Here is a 23988-nt window from a genome sequence, read left to right on the forward strand (position 1 = left end):
CTAAGAATAAAATACTTGTAGTTGCTAAAAAGGGGTCTGTTCTTGCTGCTAAGACAAAGAAAGCATATAGCGGTTCAGATTCTTTTGATGATGATGGCTCTGTTGAAGAAGAGGTAAGTATTGGGGCTAATTATGGACTGAACCAAAAATTTCTGTACAATCTCCTGATATTTTATCTTCTATTGAATTTTGATATAGGATCCTGCTGCAAAAACAAAGGTAGCAGTTGCTAAAAATGGCTCTGCATCTGTTAATGAAGGCAAGTCTTCTAGCAGTTTGGATTCTTCAGATGAAGATAGCAGCTTAGACGAAGATGAAGTATTTGATTGTTGAATTGTTGAACGATCTTTGGTTTTTAATTTATCAATTTGACAGGCCTTCTGATGAAGAGGATGTGAGTGTCGGGATGCCACTAAAGTTACAAAAGAAAAAAAATATCCATGGAATATTTATCAAAGCTTTCTAGGCATGAGCTTTCAAAAAAAAAAAGAAGAAAGAAAAGCTTTCTATTTATGCAAACGTGTCTTGAAAGCCTGTAAAAAGATGGGTTTATGATAGACCAAGATGTCCTTAAAAAACCTATAGTTTTATTGGTATTGAATATTATTATGTTTGATAATTGCAGTAATTTAATATATTCTTGTATAGGAACCTCGAAAGGTTGTTTTGCCAGTTCAACTTAAAGACGCAACAAACAACTTTAATGTTGCTAATAAGGTCGGAGAAGGGCAATTGATTTCGTCTTTTGATCTATATCTGGGAAGTTCGATATCCCCGTATTGGCAAAACAACAATTCAACTTCAACAAATTAAGACAAATGTCGGAATATCTTAATTAGGAGTCACATATTGCATGCTTTGAAGATGCATTTATAAAATTTTAATCAGCCTAGCATTTTGTTTACGGTGATATGCATCTTTTAATCTAAAGAATTATACCAATAGCAATGTTAAATAGGACTATAATACGAGACATTCCTAAAATTAATACAAACTAATAATATTATGTAATTTTTTGTTAATCTAGTAACATTATGTTTCGATATAAAATATTATTCTCAAGCTATTTATTACTTCTAACCTTTTGCTTTTTAGTTTAGAAGATAATTAAATTATTTGTTTCGCTAATGATATTGTAGCATATTAAATGTGTAGTTTAAAAAATATTAAAGTAGGCTATATATTAATTTTCTAATATTATGTATTTTTATTTTTATTAATTCATATTTTAATAATAATTACATTAAGAATGTATTATTAAATTATATTTAATAATAATTATATTAAAATATGATAAAATTATTTATTTTTATTTTTATTTTTATTAAATTACATTTAATTATAATCCTATTAAAATTTAATAATAATAACAATAATCATCTACCTAAAAAAATTCTACTAAGAGTACTCTAATCATTTCACATTTTTCCCTTATACTATTATAACATCATTTCATTCAACCAAACATAAGAATATTATTACAGTTTTATAACATTTCATTCAACCAACTGCAGCTCTATTCTATTACAATTCTATTCCATTACAGCGAACCAAACGTAATGTTAATATCTCCTTGAAATTTACTCATACTTTTACCATGTACTCCCGAAATAGTAGTATTCACTATATAAGAATTTTGGGGCATTATACCAACCTAATCCAAATGTATATTAAATTAATTTTAAAAAAACCATAAAATTGATTAATTAACTTAACCAATTGAACTCTTCAATGTTAAATTTAAGTTAGTTGTATTGGTTTAGCCATATAGTTGGAGGTTGATTGATTACATCAATTATTATAAACAGAAATGATAGACTTAATTGATTGTTGCAGCTAGAGGTGTTGAAGAGTTGGACCGAGCTAAATAGAGGGCAGGTTTCAAAAATTCCAAGCTTGAACTTGAGCCCGACCTCGTCCAAATTACTTGTTTTATTGTTCAAAAATAATAAAATTAATTTTATTCGTATTTAAGTATGAAATATATAAATATCAATATAAAATTATTTTTTGTTTTATAATTAGTTTTAAACCATAAAATGGGACAAGGTAGAAAAATATAAACTCAAACCCAACCAATGAAGATAGTATTGCTGATAGTGCTGCAGCTGCTCGAGATCATCTTTTGGCAATGTAGTTGACAAAGCCAACGCCCTAATACGAGAGCTGCTTGGTGGTTTTGTTTTCATGTTCTTTTGCTCGCGTACTACTCGTACGTGAGTACCATTCTCATTATGATTAAAAAAGAAACCGCTTTTCCTGTTTCTGTTCAGAAATGAAATAACCAGACTATTTTGCCGTAGCATATATAGTTAATCTTATTTTTTTACTGAACCGAGGTCCAAAGCATTTTATCAACAAACCCAAGACCCCAATTCTTGTGTTCGTGTGTTTAACTCGTAGAGGAAACCAACCCACCCTGGTTGGGAAACCAGTTCTTTTCGAACAGATTTTAAATTCTCACGTTCTTATACGCATCAGCACACTGTCATCTTTATTGATTTAATAAATTTGTAGAGAAATCAAATCCTCTTGCAAGGGAAAATGATTTAACTGATGAAAATAAAAATGCAAAAGGCATGTATTTTTAAGAAAAAAGGGGTAAAGCCAGTAAAGGTGAGAGACTAAAACTTCTTCGCTACTTCACTCAAATACAAGGCTCAAACAAATGTGGCCAAGGTTCCGCAGTATACAAACTGTGACCAAACCAAAAAACAGTTGAAAACTACAAATTAAATAAACTGCATTTGTGCACCTCCGATCACGTTTTCCCTAGGGACACCATCTGTTTTTCTCCTAGCCCTGATCAATCCATATACCATTATCAGTTAGACAAGATTTAATAGTTTTTTACAACACAAAAATGCTGCCTACTCGTGAATACCTGAAAATATGTGGGGATCAAACCATTTGTTGTTCACGGCAGATTGCGGTTTACACCAAAACAAAATAACATACCTACCCTCAATTTCATCCTCCCTACTCATAACCACCAATGCCACTTAGACGTCCATGAAAGTTTCCCCCACCACGCCTTGAGTGCGTCTGACCCCTCTCCTTGTACCTTGCACCTGTGCCATGAGATCCCTCTCTTCTTCCTTCAGGATTATTTGCTCTACTATTATTGTTATTATTTTGGGGTCCAACTGGCTGGTACTCGTAATGTGAATTGTGCCTCTGCCTCTCACGGTTTGCTGGTGGGTTATGCTGCTTCATTTCTTGACCAGATGAGCCCCAATCACCACGAGATTCATGCCCTCTGCCATATTGGTTAGTTTGGTTTCCATTTTTACGGAACCCTGAGATTGACTGCTGCTCATTTCTAGTATCCATATTCGATGGAGGCGCCTCGACTGGAAGACCAGGACCTTGGTTTGGGGAGTGTGGTCGTCCTTTATGTGAAGTTACATTCCTTTCCCTCTTGGACTCATGATGCCCAACATTATGTGCCTCTTCAACACCTTTTTCGGAGACACAATGATCTTTAGGAGGCAGAGTCACACCTTTACTGGTTTGTTTTTCTGGTTGAGATGGATGCGACACCTTAGCCTGAGGAGCAGAATCCTTTTTGTTAGTCCTAATTTCAGCACCAACATTTTGATCACTATCAGGCCTGCTTCCTCTTTGATTGATGGGTGAAGATTTGGGTTGCCAATGAGATGCCGATCGGTCCCCACCACCACGATTCTCTTTTGATGCAGCAGGTGAACCTAATTGAGCCATCTCAGGGGCTGAAGATTGTGGGTTAAGTTTATCAGCTTCACCATAATTAGTTTTCTTGTGATCAGAATTATAGTTGTTTCCCCCACCCTTCTGTCCCTTGAATGGATGTCGCTTTCCTCTGCCTGTCATCCCCTGATATCTTGAAACAGGTACAGGTGGTACAGTAGAATCAGGATTTTCAGGCATGTTCCAACCATCAGAAGTATTCCATTCATCATACTTGGGCTGCTCTTTCACTAGGCTGAAATCAGGTTTCTGGGGTTGCTTCTGTTCAGTTGATTTCTGAGCATTTTTACTTGGAGTGGAATAATGTCTATCTTGCAAGCCTTGCAAAGTTGCCTCAGCTGAGGCCCGTTGCCGCCAAGATCCATGTCCTCTTCCCTGCCTACCATCATTCCTTGACTCTGTAGGGTTCCCCACTGTCCTGGTGGCTGTTCCTGAATGTTGAGAACATTCAATTCCATAGGACCCAGAATCTGCTCTTCCCACGATCTCATCTGTTGCATTCGGATCATCTGAATGAGCTACTGGTTGCTGAGAAATTACTTGCTGAGCCATTTCTTTTGCAACGGGCTTTGGGATGTATCTCTCTATTTCAGCCCTCTTATTTCTTGGATTGTTCTGCACTTGATCATCATTCTTTGTCTGTGAAGCAACATTCTCAACTGCCAACTTATGGCTAACCTCTTCAGTAACCTCAACTTTGACATGTGACCGCACAGGTGCCCAGACAACAGCATCACCATGGACTGCAGATTTATAAGCCTGTGGATTTCGTGGCATCCTGCGAGAATGCTGAGATTTCCACTGGTTATTCAATTGACCATAGGCTTCTTCATTAGGAAAAGCTACATCCTGCTCTGAAGACTGATTTCCATCCTTTGATTCAGTCAGAGACTGAAATGAGTGAGGATCCAACTTAGATTCAGAAGACTTTGGCTTCGAACTCTCAACAGAACTCGTATGATTCGTTTCTTTTGAAACCCCAGACCATAAAGGAGCAGTAGATGATGCCTCCTCCACTTTGTGTTTGTTCTTGCCACTCCTGCTATTTTTCTTTTTCTGGAGCATTGTGGACTCATTCACAACATATTGTGTAGAAAATGACTCAGAGATTGAGTCGGTTTCATTTGCAACAGCCTCAGCAGATGGACCCGCATCAACTACTGCATCTGTACGGATATTCGGCAATTCAGTTGTACCTGCAGAAATATACTTCTCACTGGAACTCTTATCCAATGAGTTAGGATCCTTTTTCCAATAGCCCATATGCTTCTGCTTTGAAGTGCTACCATCGCTAGCTTTTGGGTGATTATGGAGAGAAGCATCATCATTATTAACTCTTTGTTGCAAGGGCAAAGAACAGTTATGAATTTCTGTAGTTGCCTTATGAGCAATCTTTGTTGACACTGAAGGTTGTTGATTGGACAAAACAGTTGGCTTTTCAAGTTCCACAGTGCTGCTTTGACCAACATCTGCAACTACAGTTGGGCTAGAAACCGAGGATGTTATTTCAGATCTGCTAGAGGGAATTTCATCAGTAAGCATTCTGGATTCTTCCTGCTTACTCTGGACAGCAATATCTGGGACAGATTCCAACTTCGGAGTAAAACCTTCAGCTGTTTGTGTACGCCTGTTCAACTCTTCCAGTTTAGCCAGAGCCTTAGCCTTCTGGTCTCTAGCCCGCTCTTCCTCCTCTTTTTGACGTTGTTTGGCACGCTGCTTAGCAAGTTCCCTCATCATGGAACGCTGAAGCAATTGTCAAATATATTTGTACATTAAATTTAGGTTAAAAACAACAAGGCATATAATATGAAGAAAATTACCTGCGCTTCACTATCACTTGGATCATACACAGGTGGCATCAACTCACCCTCATCTCTTGCTTGGGGATATGATCCAGACTTGTCTGAAGCTTCTAATGATACGTAGTCTTGCACATTTGATTCAGAAGGGTTTTCAAAATGTGCGGCAGACTTTACATTTGAAGAATCTGTAAATGGAGGTTTCTTTCTCCATCCATCAACATCTTCAGAATTGAATCTTCCCCTGCCTCGATGATCAGTCCTACCATGCCTACTATGGGTAGATCTCCTGTAAATGTGCATCTAAGTAAGAACCACAAACAAATTATCAAATAAAAGCAGCTAGAAAGACAAGCAACCTGTTCATGTCAGCTCCACCAGCAGCTGGCAAATCCAGTCTCTTATCTCCAGCTGAAACACCTACTTCATTAGAGGTAGGACAAGTCATTCCAGAAGCAAGCGCTCTATCATGAAATACAGCACGAGACCCAGTAGCAACTTCATTTGCAAAATGCTTCGCCTTTGCATTAACTACTTGTGATTTATTTTTCAGCTCCTCCATTCTGCAAACAGACTCATAATGCCCATCAGAGGCCCGAGACTTTGCATTTAAACTCTCTATTTTCTGGATCAGGCTGGAATCTTTTGCAGCACCGGGGTCTTCTGGATGCTCCATTTTCTTCACTGAAATGTCGCCATATGCCCTAGCCTTTTTTACACCTTCAGATGACTTTACTTTGGCATGGTGATCAGAAATCTGAGTGGGACTTTCGTCAACAACTGTCCTCATATTCACTTCTTCCTCCTTTCTCTGATCTGCTTTCCAGTCATTTTCCCATGACGATGTTCTCTTTAGATCACCCTTCTCTACTACACTGGTCACATTATCCTCTGACCCGTGTTCTTCATCCTTTCCTTCCCAGCCTTCATGCTGCTTAAGAAGAACCTTGTATGGTCCTCGGTTGTCATTTGGATGGCCAGATTCAAAATGCTCTGCAACCAATGCTTTTCCAGGAGGACCAAAGCCACTGGGCCGGGCATGGGAACCACCAGGATCTGGAGCACTTTGACCTGGATGCCGGTTATAAGCAGGACCAGCAGGCATCCCCATAAATGGCATTTCTCGCTCATTTAAATTACAATAGCCCATGGGAGGACCATAGTAGCCCTCATAGGCCACTGGACCAGGGTAAAATGCAGGTCTAATTGGCATACCTGGGCGGACAAAAGCATCAGGCATAGGGCCTCTATACATATCTCCATTTTTTGGATGAGGTCCCCTTGGCCCTGCTCCTGGAGGAGGAACTGGTCGTGGATTTGCATGAGCACTACCAGGAATCTGAGGTCGATAGTAAGGAAATGGCTCCAAAGGGAAGCCCCCAGGAGGAACTGGTGGTCCATATGGAGGACCTGCAGGAGGTCCTCTATACCAGACACCACCTGGATGATTGTTAATTGGTGGACCATGCCAAGCATCATAATGCTGGGGGGGAATAGCTGTATTAGGGTATGGATGGGGTCCTCGGGGATCTGTATGCCACTTCTCCATGCTAGGCCGGACTCCATCTTCACTATATGGAGGATTATCTCTTCTCCAAAAATTTGCAGCTCCACTCTTTTGATTTTCGTTCCCAGAGATATCAACTGGAAAAAGAACACGCATAAACAACTTAATCATATCAGAGTGTTAAAATCCAATATAACAAAAGTTGATGTGAAACAAAAATGATGCAAACAGAAAGTTGCACACAAACCAACAGAAGTCCCAATTTTCTCTTTAATTGGTGCAACTCCAGAGGATGAACCAGGGCGACCTTGAGAACCATGCTCTGCAATTAAAGTTAATCACTGAGAAGGAATGGAAAAGAATGGCCCACTCAGGACATAAATCCATTAATTATCCTGTGACTATCCTACTTTACTAAATCAAACTAGAAAACACAACAATAACAGATATCATTATCAGCCTGGAGATGGAGCTTCACATGCCAGTCCAACAAACTCCCCCTATCAACATTTAAAATATGTATTCCAGTATGGCTATTCAGCAATAAAAGATTTCATCAGAAAATGGAGCTTTCAATATTGAACTTCATGCCATACAAGTGATTAAGCTACAAATATTTAAACTAAAAGTTAAATATTTGGTGGAGCAAGCTTACTTTTTTTTTTCGTTTTTTTTTTTTTAGGCAGGGGTGGGAAGTGGACAGCAAGTTTTCTCATGGAGAAAAAGTTCATTTGACAACACATACTCAGGTAAAGTTTTGACAGAAGATCAAACTTTAAACCACAAGGATAAATATACAACCAAGAAAACAAAAGAACCTTGCAACTCTGCGTTCTTTCCAGAGGTATCCTTTTCAGACCCAAGAGTAGGGAAGTCTCCAGAAGTGAGAGAAAACCCATCATTCTTGGAAGATGCCATTCCCTGAAAAGTAAAATGGTAACTGCAACATTTAGACATAAAAGAGCAAATTGCAACAGACTGGATATGTGAAGCATAAAATAGATCAAATTAGCCAAACCATAAAACATTAAAACATCTCACCCTTCACCACCTCAAAACTACTTAACTCATAAACCGCATTGTATAGAATAATAAGAATTAAAGTTAAGTTCAACCAAGCTGTATAAACCATTACCCAATAACAAATGATCAGAAAGTAACCTTGAGTCTAACATCACAAACATAGTAATTACAATGAGCTTGAAACTATAACTGAAACAAATACTTCATATCAATAAGAAAAAGTTTTACATATAAGCACTTTGCGATTAATATCAACTTTGACCAATGAACACATTGACTAGATGACCATACCAATTTTTCTGCTGTCCCAGATCCATTCCATGCCCCCGAATATTCTGGCACAGCTTCAGCAAACCGTGATAACTGAGAGCTACCAGGTCTTGTTTCAGCACTTCGAGGACGCAAAGAAGCAAGTGATGTCTGATTTGAAGCCACTGGTCCAGAAGATGACGATGGTCTAGAATCAGAACCACGTGCATTAGCAGGTTCATGTGCTCTGTCACTACCTGCTGTAGAAGGTCGTGTGCCACTGCCACCAGATGAAGGGCGAGCACTTAGATGGCTAGGTGAACTGCCACCACCATCAGTATTTGGAGACAATGTCGAGGAGCCCCATGCATTTGATGAAGACGAGGATTTACTGCCCCAACTAAGGGTGCCCCTATATGTATAGAACAGTTCAAGCTACTGATAAGTATTTCTACCATCCAAAAACTGATCCCTATTTCACAGAAATCACAATACGCGGTGGAATTTAAACATATATACTAAACGTATATATAAAGACATTTAGACATGGTATTACTTACTTGGGAACAATTTCCACATTAGGATCCAGGCCATGATTTTCTAACCTTGAAGTAACAGAGAAAGAATAGTTTAAAATGAAGAACCCAAGGGCCTTGTTTATTTAACACTTGAAAAAGGAAAGAAAGACTGTGCACTATGGGAAAATAGAGTACCTTTGACTAGGTAAGTTTATAGGTTTTGGAACAGCAACTTTTCCCAAAACAGTCATGCCACTTCGCCTTGCAGAAGCCCATCTGCAAAAAAATTAGCATCTTAAATAAAAAGCAATTTACACTGCAACATGCTAAGAACCATCCATTAGGGTGAACAATACGGAAGAAAGAAATGGCAAGACAGCAGAGCAACAAGGGCTGATAATGCCAACAAACTAGGTGCAACACTTCCTTCAGGAAAAGGGAGGGCCACAGGCAGCCCGCTCTAATATTCACTTAAGCTACTAGAAAGAAAAGGGAGGATACCCACATAAAAATTCCTGTTATCATTCTAAACATCAGTGTGATCAAGGTGTGCACCTAGGTGCTGCAAGTAGCACAAAACAGCAAAAGCGCCTCAAACCATTCCGGGCACATTGATTAAGTGCACACACCTAGTGAATCTAGGCACAACTTTTTGAAAGACGAGATTGAAAAAAAAATCTAACTGAAGTTATCTTCAATTTCTTTTATTTCTAACTTGGTTCATTAGATGTACCTTTATTATTAATAAGGAGAATCAAAATACCTACTCAATATTTGACTATTCAGCAATAGACATGGAAGCATAAGTAAATCATGCATATTGTCCAGCAAAAGAAAATAAAATTTTGCTTTTTTAGTAGATAATTGGACCACTCTTTAGAGTTTATCGTCATAAATATATATTGTAAGCTTGCTTTATTTACATATACACAAACACACAGAGAACACGCACATAAATATTGCGCCTTCAATAAATGAGCGCCTTTTTTTTGTATATTGTGTGTCAAGCAATACAAAGTTCTAGCACCTAATGAATCCTTGTCCTTGACAGGACTGCTAAAAATCATTTCAAGAAAATAACACTGTTCTCCAATCTTGAATGAAAGCATTAATTGTGAAGAATATCCTCTCAGATATTTTTTCTCCACTAACTTACATAATTCACAATTTAAAGCACAGAAATATAAAAGATAACAGCAAAGATGGAGGAAAGCTTAAGTTAGCATTCTAATAAAGGATAATAATCATTAAAGTTTCATCATTCTCTTTAATTCATATGGCCTAAGGTCAATTGCATATAATTCAAAGAGTTAGATTTAAAACATTTTTAATCAGTTAGGCCAGGACTCTTTCCTAATTTGCACATGAAACAATTCTTAGGTAACATACATCACTGTAGCAGTTTCTATCAATATACCAACACCTAATGCCAAGTAGGACAGCATACATGGTCAAATTTAAAAAGGAAGCCTCACCATTAATCAGACAAGTATCTCAGCAAAGGAAATTGATTTCTAAAAACAAATTACCTCCGTTCTCCAGATAGAGTACTTGATGTCATGGTTCAGATTTTGTTGCAAGGTCATTCAAACAGACTGATCAACATCTGAAAAGAAGTAAATTCCATCAGGCTGACACTTTCCAATGTCTAAAAACAAATCCCAAAAAAAACACTATAATGTTGTAATCAAAAAGAACAATCTGCATGGAATATTCAACAATTAGATAATATCAGTATGTACATCTTGGCGCAAAGACACCAATCCCTTGAAATCCAGTTCTTTATAGGTCACGATCCACAAAGCACCCATACATCATATATGAATGATAGCAAATAAAAATAGATTAATCAACACTCATGCTACGTTTAGTAGGAGTATTACTTTTTCCACATATTTTATACATGAGTTGGCAAAAATAGTTTCAATTGATCATTTTTAGCCACTGACATGACTTGTTTGTGATAAAGAGGAGAATTTTTTTGTTTATTTTTAAGAGGTCTTATTTTTCACAGGAGTTTTACTTATCTTTCTAATTTCAAGTTTAAATTTGCACTAATTATTCTTTATTTTATGTCTAAATGTTTTAACACATGTATTTAATAAGCATTTTCCTCATGTTATTACACTAGTAACCAAACGTGTAGTTAATGAGGTATTTGAATGCTGAAGCAAGGATTATCAGAAAAGAAAAACAGAGAACTGTATGTAGGTCAGGATATATAACATTTAACTGATGAACACTAAACTGGGGGAGGGGAGAAAAAAATCCTAAAAGTTTATGTAATGTTGTGGTTAGTGACAGAATGTAAAAGTTTTTCACACTTGCTACTTACCATTGATGAGAACAGAACAATTATTTGCAATGCTTTTGAATCATTAACAACATAAATACTTAATTTTATCTCATAAAATTTTGGCTTCATGGTCCTTTAGAAAATAGAAAAGAATCTTATTTTTTTAATTAAATGCTCACATCTAACTAGCTAGAAAGATTCAGAAAAATGTTAACTTTAGTTTTTTTTTTTTATAAAAGCTTATCATATAATATTGATGCTTAAAAGTTTGTGTAAAGAATTTTACAATATCATAATACCCTGGTATATAGATTAAGAACTTTGGGTATTAAAAGAAGTACAAAAAAAAAAGAAGAAAGAGGACATGAATTTGGAACATCATAAATATGGTGGAAGCAATAAACTGAATGCACCCAGTGGGTTAGCATAAGACTCCTACTTTGTTATCTTTACGGCCTTCTCAATTATCCATACCAATAAACATAATTTTACATAGGAATACTAGTAACCAAGCTGAATCTCCTTTTATCTGCTTGCAAACCACCAAATCAAAGTGAATGTAATTTATCATATAACATTGATGCTTAAAGGTTTGTGTAAAGAAGTTTACTATATCATAATACTCTGGTATATAGATTAAGAACTTTGGGTCTTAAAAGAAGTACAAAAAAAAAAAGAAAGAGGACATGAATTTGAAACATCATAAATATGGTGGAAGCAATAAACCGAATGCACCCAGTAGGTTAGCATAAGACTCCTACTTCGTTATCTTTATGGCCTTCACAATTATCCATACCAATAAACATAATTTTACATAGGAATACTAGTAACCAAGCTGAATCTCCTTTTATCTGCTTGCAAACCACCAAATCAAAGTGAATGTAATTTATCATTTATCACTATTCTTCTCCCAAACTTACCACAAAATTTACATACAGAGGACCTAAGCATGCATTTCAGCCTTCTCATATGTTATGCATTTCAGCCTTCTCGTATGTTAACTTCTATAACCTACATACAAACTTTATAAATCCTATCTGTAGGAATGAACAAAAACCAACCAAGATAGGTCTACTGGCAGTACTAGTACTCATAAGAAACCAAATTTAAAAACTTAGCAAAAAGATTCTCAAAAATCTAAAGATTTACGGCCAAGCAAACACCTCAAACCTAAAGATTGATGATCATAAAACCAAATCATAATCTTTGACTCCAAGAACCCACGGCAAATATGTTATGCTTCATAGTCTATCCCAATCATCTTCAATGGGCATTTCCACCATTTTAACTCAGCATGTGAACTACAATATTCTCATGTAAAACCACCAACGCAAATAATCTTTCACCGATCAAAAAAGGAGGGGAAATTGTTGGTTTTGCATCTATCTTCACCCTAAAACACTGCTCCATCAGTAGAACTCAATAGAAACCAAACATCCAACAAATTCCAAGTATCAGTTGAGAAAGTAAATACACTTCCAAAAGAGACTTATTATTGAATCCATGTCCAGTAGCTTCCCATTTTCTTCACTTTTAGAACATCACTCTACTCAAAATTACCCTTGTCAAGTTTCAAAATTCATCCCTGCCCACAGTAGTTATTAAACCCTGATTTCTCAACACTATACCTGTCACATAAACATCTTCACTGACATCGCTAGTAGCTATGTCTGCAACAAACCTTTAATTTCCTTTCCTACTCTCCCTATTATCAGAAAAGTTCTTCACTGCATTTTATTATACCCGAAACTTAAATAGGTAAACAAAAAGAAAACAGAACAATCACATGCAATAAAGTATCACTATTTGACGTAGAAAGCTAAACAAATTATTTAAAGCCTAGAAACAAGTTAAACCGAACAAAAGAGGCTTCCAGTTATTGTAGTTCCCCAGAAGATCAAATCACGGCACCAACAAAAATAAACTTAAATCAGATAGCGCATAAATTATGGAAACCGTAGGTTTCGTATATTATTAGAACCATTTCGTTTCTTGTCAAATGATTGTTTCTAAGGAAACAAGCAAACTCTAGATTGTAAACAAAATATAGAATCGAAAAAGGTGAGAAAACACAAGGAACCACTTGCCAGAGATAAGATGGGAAACTGGGGGGTCGTCCCTTAACGAAACCCTAAAGAGAGAGAAAACAGAAATAGCCTTGTCCTTAATTTAAAATTAAAAAACAATAATAAGATAGAAAGAGAGAGATATCGACAACTAAGGGTTTCGTGAGATCGCGAGATGAGAAAAAAAATTATCGGAAAATATGGAGGAGATCGACGATGATGTGAAAGCCGCAGATGGGGTTCAGATCGGAAGAAAATGGGAAAAAAAAAGAATAAAAGAGAGAGCGAGAGAGAGAGAGAGAGCGAGAACAAAGGAAGTTGGGGATTGTAATTTGGACGAGTGACTATCGTTTTTAATATCGATTCGGGAATTTTTTTTTTTTTAACCTGAGAAAATTTTTAAGAAAAATCTTATGGAATTTGTTTTAAGGGTGATGTAAAAAATATAAGGATAAAATTTGCTCCAAGTCCCTCTATTCTTTTTATATTTAGAATTTAGTTCCTTATTTTTATTTCAAAGAATTCAATTAGGTGACAATTCCGGATTCAAATATCCAACTAGTTACTATGAATTCAGAAGATGCAAATAGACCTTCTCCATTATCTAAATTCGCATTCCTACAATTGCAGATTTGAGTATTCAATCCAAATCTACCTGTTGAAAAATAAATGCTTCTAATAAGGTTGGAACCCAAAATCTCTTATATATAATGGCATGCTTTAACAACTTGCCATAAGCATTGTTTATAATTTACACAAATTAATAAATGATGTAAAAAAACAAAATAAAATATTTTTAAAATTAAATATAATAATTAATAATAATTTTTTATTAGAAAAATATATCTTATTTAACATCTTATTATATTAAATTCCATATAGCTTCTCTTAAATTATATTATTTTGTTTCTGCAAATCTAATCGAATAATGAGATGAGATCATCAAAATTTTTAAATTTGTGTTTATCCTTTTTGTTATTTGATCATCTCAATTAGTTGACTTATTTTAAACAAATAATAATAATTTTTATATAATTAAAATTAAAAACTATAATGTAAATATATTTTATAATATAAGATATAATTTTATTTAGTACATATCATATTACAAAAGAACAGAATGCATACTCGTTTAACTACATGCATGTAATTTTAGTCTTACTTATGCATATAATTTTAGTCTTACAAGTGATTTTAGGGATGATTTTGTTGTCGTCCTCTCTAGTTTGGTGAATGTTTGATTCTTTTTTGTCGATTTTTTATCGCCGCTTTGGACCATCCGGGGCTGATTTCATTATAATATTTAAGTACTTGCAATCAATCCAAATATGTCGTGTTTGAGTTGTGACAAATCAATTGTCAACGTGTCATAATGTTCTATTGATGCTAAGGCTAAAGTCTTTGTTGTGTTGATGGAGCTTGTCATTTACCATCTACGACGAGTGTTTGCTATTTTTTTTATCTCTCTGAATTGTATGGTTCCATTCATTGAATGAATTAATGAATTTACCTTTTAAAAGAACTACATATAATATATCGATTATTATATATAAGAAAATTATAAATGTATAATAATTATTATACATTTATGACATTATATACACTCTGTTATTAATGACATACAACCTAAAGCTTAAACTTGTAACTAATTTTATAGTAGATTATAATATACACAATCAATATCATATAATTAAGATAGATTATTAATGATATGCATCACTATATATAACTATGTTCTATGTTATTATAATATATGTTTTATATTAATGATATGCACGCTTAAACCCTAAACTTGTAACTAACTTATGGTAAAATAAATTATATACAAACAATATATATAATTAAGGTAAATTATTAATGATATGTAACCATATATATACAATTATGATATTATAATATACATATTTATATTAATGATACACAACATTAAACCCAAAATGTGCAATTAACTTCATGATACATTATAATATATGCAATCATCTTTTGTACTTAACGAGAAAATGCATTCATTGCAGATAGTGGTACATACGATCTATTTCTCTTAATCGTCGTTTTCATCCAATGTAACGTATCAGTTCTACATGCAATCTGTTTTGGGTTATATTGAGTTTTAGGAGGGACTGATTGTACATATATAATTATAATTCAAATAATTTGTAATTAAGTTCTAACTTTTCGTGTATTAACTAAAACATTATTTAAGCATTGAGTCATTACACTAAAGTACCATGATTAAACTCTCCCTTGTTATATACCATTACGAAAGTAGCTTTATAGATGATTGCCCGATGACCTTGCATAAATGTATTACCCTAATAGGATATCCTTTACCTCTTTGGGTTAAATTTGTTCACCCAATATGATCCTATTTTATCTTATGATAATCATTACATCTTCTTTCATGAAAAAGTAAATTACTAGCGAATATTAATTAAATCATTTTTCTTAGACAAAGGACTTGTGGCCATGTCACTTTTCCATCTATCATCTAATGCTAAAGAGAGGATATCATTAACCCTTTTATTGAGCTATGAATTCCACTATTGTAAATGAAGATATGTTATGCAAAAGTTATATACCTAATGTACCAAATTTGGTTTTTTAGTTATTTGAACTTGGGCTTTCAATACATTAAAGTATACGAGTGACGTATACATAGTCATCACTTACTCAAGATTGAGATAACTTACTATAAGAACATCACAAGTGAATTAATCCATAAACAAATCTAGGATTAATTCAACTTAGGTCTTTGTCCGATGTATTATCAATCCAAACAAACGCATCTATACCTCTATCTTCTTGGAGTCAATCGCTTCAATACCTAAGACAATGTATCTCTTTAACTGGACTTAATAGACGACATAATAGTCATTTAATCGACTTGTTCTGTAACAACTTGATTTTTAGTAGTATAAAAAATGTGATTTTGAAACCTCATTTTTGTAAACTGAGTTCTTAAATATAAAATAAAAATATTTACGGAGTTATTATGATAATATATTAAAGTTTGGTTGAGTAATTTAATCGAGAAATTAGTTAATTAAAACTTAGGGACTAAATTGTAAAAGTCTAGTCATTATTGAGTTTTAATTTAGAAAAGACTTGAGGATCTAAATAGTAATTATCTAAAGGACCAAAAGGGTTAATAAACCAATTTTTGGCATGAGTTAGCAGATGATGATGTTAGATTCCACTTAAATTAATTAGTAATAAGATTAACATGATTAAAGCTTAATTAAGTTAATTAAACTAGATTAATTAAATCCTTATCAAAGTATATATACTAAAAGTTAGTGGAGATGAAATAATCATCTTCCTCATTTGATTCCATGTTGTCTAAAAAATGAAAAAACAAAGAAGAAAACCCCTAAGTTATTTCAACATTTGATCATCCATTTGGTAAGGTAATCAAGCCATTTTCTTGTAATTTTTATAGATTTATGATCATGGGAGCTTGATTTAGCTAGCCCATGTATCAATTTTTTCAATCTTTAATTGAAGATAAATTGATGAATTGCACTTGGAATTGATATATATTAAGCTTAGATCGTGATAAGGACTAAACTGTAAAGTTAGTTAAGCTTGTTTGATAACATTGAGACATTAGGGACTAGATTGAATAAATAGAAAATTTATCATGAAATTATGCTATGAATAGGAAGTATAGGGCCCCTAATGAATGAATGTGAAATCGATTTTTGGTCTGATGCTAAATATAAAAAAATATACACATCTCGAGTATAAGGGCTAAAATGAATAAAATGCAAAATATGAGTGTATTCAAAAAGGGGATTAATTAGGGTAATGCATTTTATGGCATCATTGTTGGTGAACTATTGAATGGCTATTATATCTTAATTTATGATATTGATTTTGTATGTATATATATTTGTATAAAACAAGAAGTGGATAAAAGTGGAGCTTGTAGAGGAAAGGCTAAAGTTGCGGAATAAGCCTTGAAAGATTTACTCAGTTTTGTGTTTTGAAAGGTAAGTTCTTATGGAACTTACTACCATTCATTGTTTGATAGGTATCCTTGTATTTAGTTTCATTTCACCTATGTTTGAACTTATGCTAAGATTAAAGTATAAATAGGCATACTTAGCTGGGAAACATATATGAATTGGAGTGAGTTGTGATAAAATTAATGATGTTATATCTATTGATCTATAACTAGAAGAATGGAAAAAAGGTCTTTAAATGTATCACTAGTTGTATGTATGATTCGTACTCAGATACAATCGATGAATTTTGGAAATTTATATGTGATGGTCACAACTTATGTTTATGCATATATGGATGATTGATGCCCATGTGAACTTAGTAGAAATGCTAGGCTCATTGGCATGCCATAGGGTAGTATGCACATTTATTTACCAATTTTTTGACAATGTGGAAATGATGATATGTCATTTGGGATCCAACATTTGTTGTGGATCATCAAGTATTCATTGTCTCTTCAAAGACCTTGGTGTGGTAGAGGGATGTATTTGTATAAGAATATGTATTTGATGCCTACGAGCTTGGCACTTTATGTTGGATTTGATGCCCTAAGTGTAGTATTTTCGTCAATGTACACTTGTAATTTTTTCGAATTGATTGGTTAATAAAACAAATTCATTGATACATTAATATAATATGTCTAATTGTCCTCATATGATTTTTACATGCAAAGCAAAATGGAAGAAAATGTTGCTCATTGGTTGTCTAATGTTTAAACTAATACTAAGTTGTATTATGTGGTCAGATCATAATATGGAAAGACAACTTATATTAGTAGATGAACCTAAACATGTCTTTAGTCTAATCGAAAATAAGCAAACCGATTGAAAGACTAATATTTCATTTACCAAGTCTAATTAGGGAGATGCTTTGTCTTGGGCATCGGAGAGGATGACTCCTAGAAGATAGAGACATAGATGTGATTGACTAGACTGACAGTGCATCAGACTAGACCCAAGAAGAATAGATACTAAATTTGTTTATGGATTTATTCACTTGTGACGTTCATAGTGTGGCATACCTAAATCCTGAGTGGATGACAGACTATGTATGCGTGACTCATACACTTTGATGTAAGTAAAAGCTTGAGTTCGAATAGACAAGGAACCAAAAGCTGATGCATTGGATGTAAGACTTCTGCAGTATGTAACGTCATTACAACAGTGGAATTCATAGCCCTAGACATGTGTAAATGATATCCTCTCATTGGCACTACATGGTTGATGAAAAGTAAACATGACCATAGGTCGTTTGTCATTGTAATGAATGATTTGATTACTATTTGATAGTAATTGACTTTTCACGAAGGAAGATGTAATGGTTTTAATGAGATAAAATAGGATCATATTGGGAAAACTAATATTATCCCAAAGAGATTAATGATATCCTATGAGGGTAACACACTTATGACAAGGTCATTGGATGAGTATTGATCGAGTTGCTTTCGTAATGATATGTCATAGGGAGAGCTCAATCATGATACTATAGTGGAACGACTTCATGACTAAATGAGTTTATAACTAATAAGCGAAAAGCTAGAATTTAATTATAAATCATTTGAGCCTCAATCGCATATGTTCAATCGATCCCCCCGTTAGCTCATTGAAACCATAAATGAATTGCATGTTAAATCAAATGAACATAAATTAATAAAATTGGTGGAAATGGAAAAATGGGAAATCATTTGGAAATTATTATGATTTTCTCCAGAATGAAAATGAAAATGAAAATGGAGAAATTGAAACATTTGGTATGATTATGGTTTTCTCTAGAATGAAAATGAAAAATGAAAATGACCTAAAAATGAATTTATGTTTTTCCAATTAAAAAAAGTTCAAAAATGGAAATAAATCATTTGGTCATAGTGTATCATTGAATGCGAAAATATTAAATATATTTTCTCATGGATTCTTTTACGGTAAAGTCATCATGATTTTATTGGGATTAGAATTGGGTTAAGAAGATTATTTAATTGAAAATATAATGAAAGTTTATTTTGGGAAAAAAAAAACAAATATTAAGTTAGGTCAAATTATAAAGTATTGTGTTAGATGTCCAAAAAATACTTGTAATTGGAATTGAAATAGGAGAGGCCCAAAAGCCCCTCATGTTAAAGGGGTGGACAACAAACCCGAGTAATATTAACTAGGGTTGCCGCCACCTATACTTCTACTTAGACTAGGAGTTCGTTTTTCTAGTTGAAATAAACTTTTACAATTCAACAAGGGTTCTACATTCTCTCCCTATAAATAGATGGCATCGACGGGGATATTAACAAACAACTTTCATATATTGTTATTTTACCCAAAAATAGAGAGACTTTTATTCTCTAAAAATTAAATATATTTTCTAGAATAATGTTTCTGTCGATTTCTATTTGAGAAGAGATTTTCATTTTCACATTAAAGAAAAGAAAACTATTTCTAGTTATGTGTTTGATTCGATTCGTTCAAGCCCACACTCGAAGCAGTTCGTGGTACGAGGATAGCGGAGAAGATCGTTTGGTTGAAAGCCAGGAACTACAAGGATCCGTTTATTTGAAAACACAGGTCCGAATTCAGTCTAGGGTTTATTTATATAAATATCACAAACCGAATCGATTTTCAAAAATTTTATTTTCCACTATGCAAGGAAACCATTTTCGAACTAGATTTTTCCAACACTTCGGTGGATTGGTGTGGTGTAGTTTTTGCTCACATGAGTTGTCTTGGTGTGGTGTAGTTCATCCGTGTATCTGAGTCCATTTTTACTAAGGTTGCATTGGGCAAAATGTTAAAATTGAATCTTGAATTCGAGAAATAAAAATGAACTGGATTTGATAAGCTATAAAGGTATGTGATTGTAATTGTATTGGCATAACCTAGTAGTCTAGTGAATGTATGTGAGATTGTGATGATCTTATATGAGTGGTACAATTTGATGATATTTTGGTTATGTTTATAACGTTGACACATATGAATACCTATGTTTCCTATGCTCACTATGTTGTAACATTATGTACCTTGTTTTTAGTTAGATATGTGCCTATTTCTTTTGGTAGGTAACATGCTCACCTATAATCAAGGTAAGTGTTGTAAATTCCATTTGAATTTACTAAGCATTAAATGCTTTCCTATCATTGTTTTCCTTAAGTGTAGGGGGGATTTGATTAAATGCTAAAGTTACATATTTTATGTAATTAAATTGGTTAATTTATGAGAGTGCACCACTAATTGAATTTTGTGCAGAGGTGCAATTTGGGGCTAAATAGAAGAAAAATGAGACAATTGGGCTAGATTGAAGAAAGAAGCAAAGAAGGAGGACCAAAGTATAATTTTTCCAAGATTAATTAGTTGAAATTTTTGTTGACTTAGTGGGAGATTATGTAGGGATTTTTAATATTTTATTCCTTGATTTTCTATACTAGTTGGCTCTTAATTTAGCAAAGCCACTAGTATAAATAGTGGACTACTTTGTTCATTTTATCATCAAGTCTTGAATCAAGTCATTAATCAAGTTTTTAATTACCAAGTTTTTTTTATTAAGTATCCATTTTAGCTTTAGGCCGGAATTAGCCTTGTCAAAACCCGTGAGTTACTCACCCGAGCAAATTAACTCCTAAATTCCAGTACTTATTATTTCTTCGGATTAAGAGTATGATTTTGTCAACTCACAAAGTCAGATCAACATTAAGTCAAAAAAGACGTCGTTTGATTTAGTGTGGTTAGACGTACAGTTGGAATTCCGAAAGGAACGTTTCTAATTGGTTTTCTGTGAACACATTGGCGTGCCAAGTGGAGATTGCTGTTTGGTTCCGTCAAGGGAAGTAGTAACCGGATTTAAATGTCCCACGCGATTGAGGGCATTGGTTCGAGCTAGGCTCTTCTAGAACGCAAAGTTGCCGGAGTTCTAAATCACGAACGTTTCGTGGTTGTTCGATCGGTAAGGGTTAGTTATTAGATGTTCCATAACTAATTTACACAAGAAAGAGTTGGTGTCCAAGGAGTCCTTGGTAGCTATAACTAGCTTATTGGAAAAGAGGAGTTCATCTAATTTCGAGGATCGGTTCAAAGACGAGGAAAAATCCGTGCCTAAAGCTGAGCTTATTTTAATTAATTTTTCTTCAGATTTATTTAACTGCTTTTTATTATTTATTTTCAGCTTTTACTTTTTACGCATTTTATTTATTTATTTCAGGTTCCAGGTTTTCGATTTTATCCTCCCCCAAATTTCTTGGGCACGACAACTGCCCCGACATAAATCTGGTCAAGAGAGCAACAATTTGCAGTAAACCTAGTCTCTGAGGGATCGACCCTACTCCCTATACTACTTAAATTTGGAAAATTAGGTGTAGGTTTATATTGGTGGATTCGACACCCATCAGATTCCTAAACGTCGAAAATCTCAAAGCCAGGTCAGTGCAGATATCAAATTATCAACAAAATGTAACGAGTATGTTCATTTTGGTACTTAATATTGTGGCATGCATATATGGTCTCTCTTTAAGTGATGATCATCCATGTGATGAATGTTAAGGTTGATTTGTATGTTAAGATTGGAAAATGCCTAGTTTATGTTTAGTTCATTATCATATGTTTAATGCCATTTGAATTCTTTGATTTCAAAATTTGCATAGGTCTTATGTACTCAAATTTGCAAAATGTGGTAACTTTTTGAATTGGGATAAACCATTATATGACAATAAGATTTAGGTTGTAAGGTTTGAATGTGTACCAAATAGGTTATTGTGCAAACAGGAGGTATCATCATGATGACGAGTTCCCAACATTGTGACTTGAATCGACAAAGAGTGGAATCGCGACCTCAAGTTTTCTGAAGTCCTGAGGACACTCATTGTTTTGATAAGGCCGCAACGTGATATCCTTCGCATTTGGACGAGGGAAGTCAATGTGTTACGTTGCGACCTAGAACCCTAAAGTCGCCACGTCAACCTGATAGTTTGAAAGTTTCACAATTTGATTCCGATTTGACCTCAGGTCAGCAAAGGTGCTTTTGTAAGCTCGTATAAGAACAAAAAATGATTAAATAGCATATTGTGAATGTATTTTATACTTGTCAGCATGCTGAAATGGTTAAATTGTGTTGTCAATGGTTGTGGTTACTCTGATAATAAATATGGCATCCTATAGCTCAGACTCAATGATTGGGTCAGGTAAAGGGTGTTACATGCTCAATTTTGATTCATCACACTATGGACCTTTTAGACTACCTACTAAAAAAGTAGCCTTCTCATATTACACCACAACCACATAATCCAGCCTATTATTAGTTAAACATTAGGCAATCAATGAACTAATATTTGTTTTCATTCAAATCGCATTGAGGAAAAATAAAAATGATATTAATGTGAATAATGGAATTTTATTAAACCAATCTGTTCGAAAAATTACAAGTACAAATGATGAATAAAAAACACTTAGGACACTAGATCCTAACAATCTTCAACTTGCCCTAGTGAAGTAGATGAGTCATATTTCATATTCCTACACCTTCAACATGTTTTTCAGAACTCTTAGCCACCAAAGTCTTGGTAAATTGATCTGTAAGATTGTCCTCATATGTGATTTTGACTACATTTACTATTTCATCAACCACCATGACCGCACCCTGGCTTGCGTGTGCCGGGGCTAAGAATCAACACAAATAAGAATAAAAACCTAGCAGTGTACTGCAAGTGTGACAGATCGAATTGTAATATTTGTAGTGTTACAATGGAACACCCATGTATTCCGAGGATCGAACCCAAGAAAGTTCGGGAATAAAGTGATTCTTAAGCAACAAGCATGCAACCAAGAAGTCTATCTAACTACTCGCTAAGTACTGTATTACGAAAAATCATAATCAAGGGTAAATTACACTAATTGACCACCTAAAACTAAAAAGGAAAAAATTTTAAAATAGTCAAAATTAAGAAATTAATAATTTAATAAACAAAAACGGTTGGTTGAATTCCATGTTGCTCATTATTATTTGGATTAAGGATCTAAAAGGCTTAAACTTCTAATTGGCTCAATTTTATCTCTCGGTCACCATTTTACGAAATTAGACGATTTAGTCTAGTTGATCTCTTGACCTCACCAAACTAACTTGAAACGACCAAATTGGTGCTCAATAGGATCTCCTTTCGATCTCAGTTATCTAGATGTTCACCTAGAGGTGTCATTTCTAATTTTTGAAGTTTTTTCAATTTAGTCCTATAACAACCTCTACTTGACCCAATTATTGGATCCAAGTACTGGATGTTACACTAACTTGAAGGACTTAGTATGTAACATCCCAAACCCAGCCTAGACATTATGCCCGTATCTGGAAATTTCACACGATAGTGTTTTTGAAACCTCGTTGTTACGATGAAAACATTCCATGTTGTTATCTTTAGTAAACCTTTGTTAGAACTTAGGAAGTCGTCTTTATTCATTTAAAACATTTGTTTTGAAACATCCCTCGTTGTAGAAGCTTTAATAAAATAGTCTAAGTGATCATGCGTTTAGAAAATACTTTAACTTTTTGAAAACCAAATTTCCTACGACCAATAGGTATAAATCCATAAAGTAAAATAAATAAATAAAAACTCAAAATTTAAAACCAAAGTCCCAAAGGGTCCTTAAATTACAACCCAAATAATCAATAATAATCAAATCATAAATCGTAAATTGAAAACCATGAAGTCCAAAAATTACTGTGGTCACCGCTGAGTCCTCCGTTGCACCGATCCATCTAAGTTTGGGGATTACCTGTACGCATTAAACAAAAAGGGTGAGTTTACGTAAACTCAGTGTGTAATCTCGCAGAAACA

General features: G+C 34.2%; 1 protein-coding gene across 2 annotated transcripts; it reads right to left on the reverse strand.

The window, feature by feature from the left end:
• Nucleotides 1-2617: 2617 nt before the first annotated feature.
• Nucleotides 2618-13588, reverse strand: LOC121214685 (protein MODIFIER OF SNC1 1). 2 transcript variants are annotated; one of them, XR_005910316.1, is made up of 11 exons: nt 13209-13588; nt 10355-10431; nt 9021-9101; nt 8868-8912; nt 8350-8719; nt 7854-7956; nt 7283-7357; nt 5888-7172; nt 5550-5817; nt 2885-5472; nt 2618-2802 (listed from the first exon to the last, which is right to left on the reverse strand). XR_005910316.1 is itself a non-coding variant. In XM_041088665.1 (10 exons), exons 2-10 carry the CDS (start codon nt 10384-10386, stop codon nt 2980-2982), a joined length of 4752 nt encoding a protein of 1583 aa, XP_040944599.1. In that variant the 5' UTR covers nt 10387-10431; nt 13209-13588; the 3' UTR covers nt 2618-2979. The 2 variants fall into 2 exon arrangements, 1 of the variants encoding a protein (XP_040944599.1); XM_041088665.1 differs by having other exon boundaries at nt 2618-5472.
• Between the last annotated feature and the right edge of the window lie 10400 nt (nt 13589-23988).

This window comes from Gossypium hirsutum, chromosome D02, assembly GCF_007990345.1.
Source record: "Gossypium hirsutum isolate 1008001.06 chromosome D02, Gossypium_hirsutum_v2.1, whole genome shotgun sequence".
NCBI classification, from domain to species: Eukaryota; Viridiplantae; Streptophyta; class Magnoliopsida; order Malvales; family Malvaceae; genus Gossypium; species Gossypium hirsutum.

What these genes read in the sequence shown, in the direction of transcription:
- LOC121214685 (XM_041088665.1), bottom strand. Translation starts at nt 10,386, where the DNA reads ATGACATCAAGTACTCTATCTGGAGAACGGAG. An exon ending in AATGTGGAAATTGTTCCCAA is followed by an intron (nt 8,720 to 8,867) that starts GTAAGTAATACC and finishes CTATACATATAG; the next exon opens with GGGCACCCTTAGTTGGGGCA. An exon ending in CAAGTGATAGTGAAGCGCAG is followed by an intron (nt 5,473 to 5,549) that starts GTAATTTTCTTC and finishes CAATTGCTTCAG; the next exon opens with CGTTCCATGATGAGGGAACT.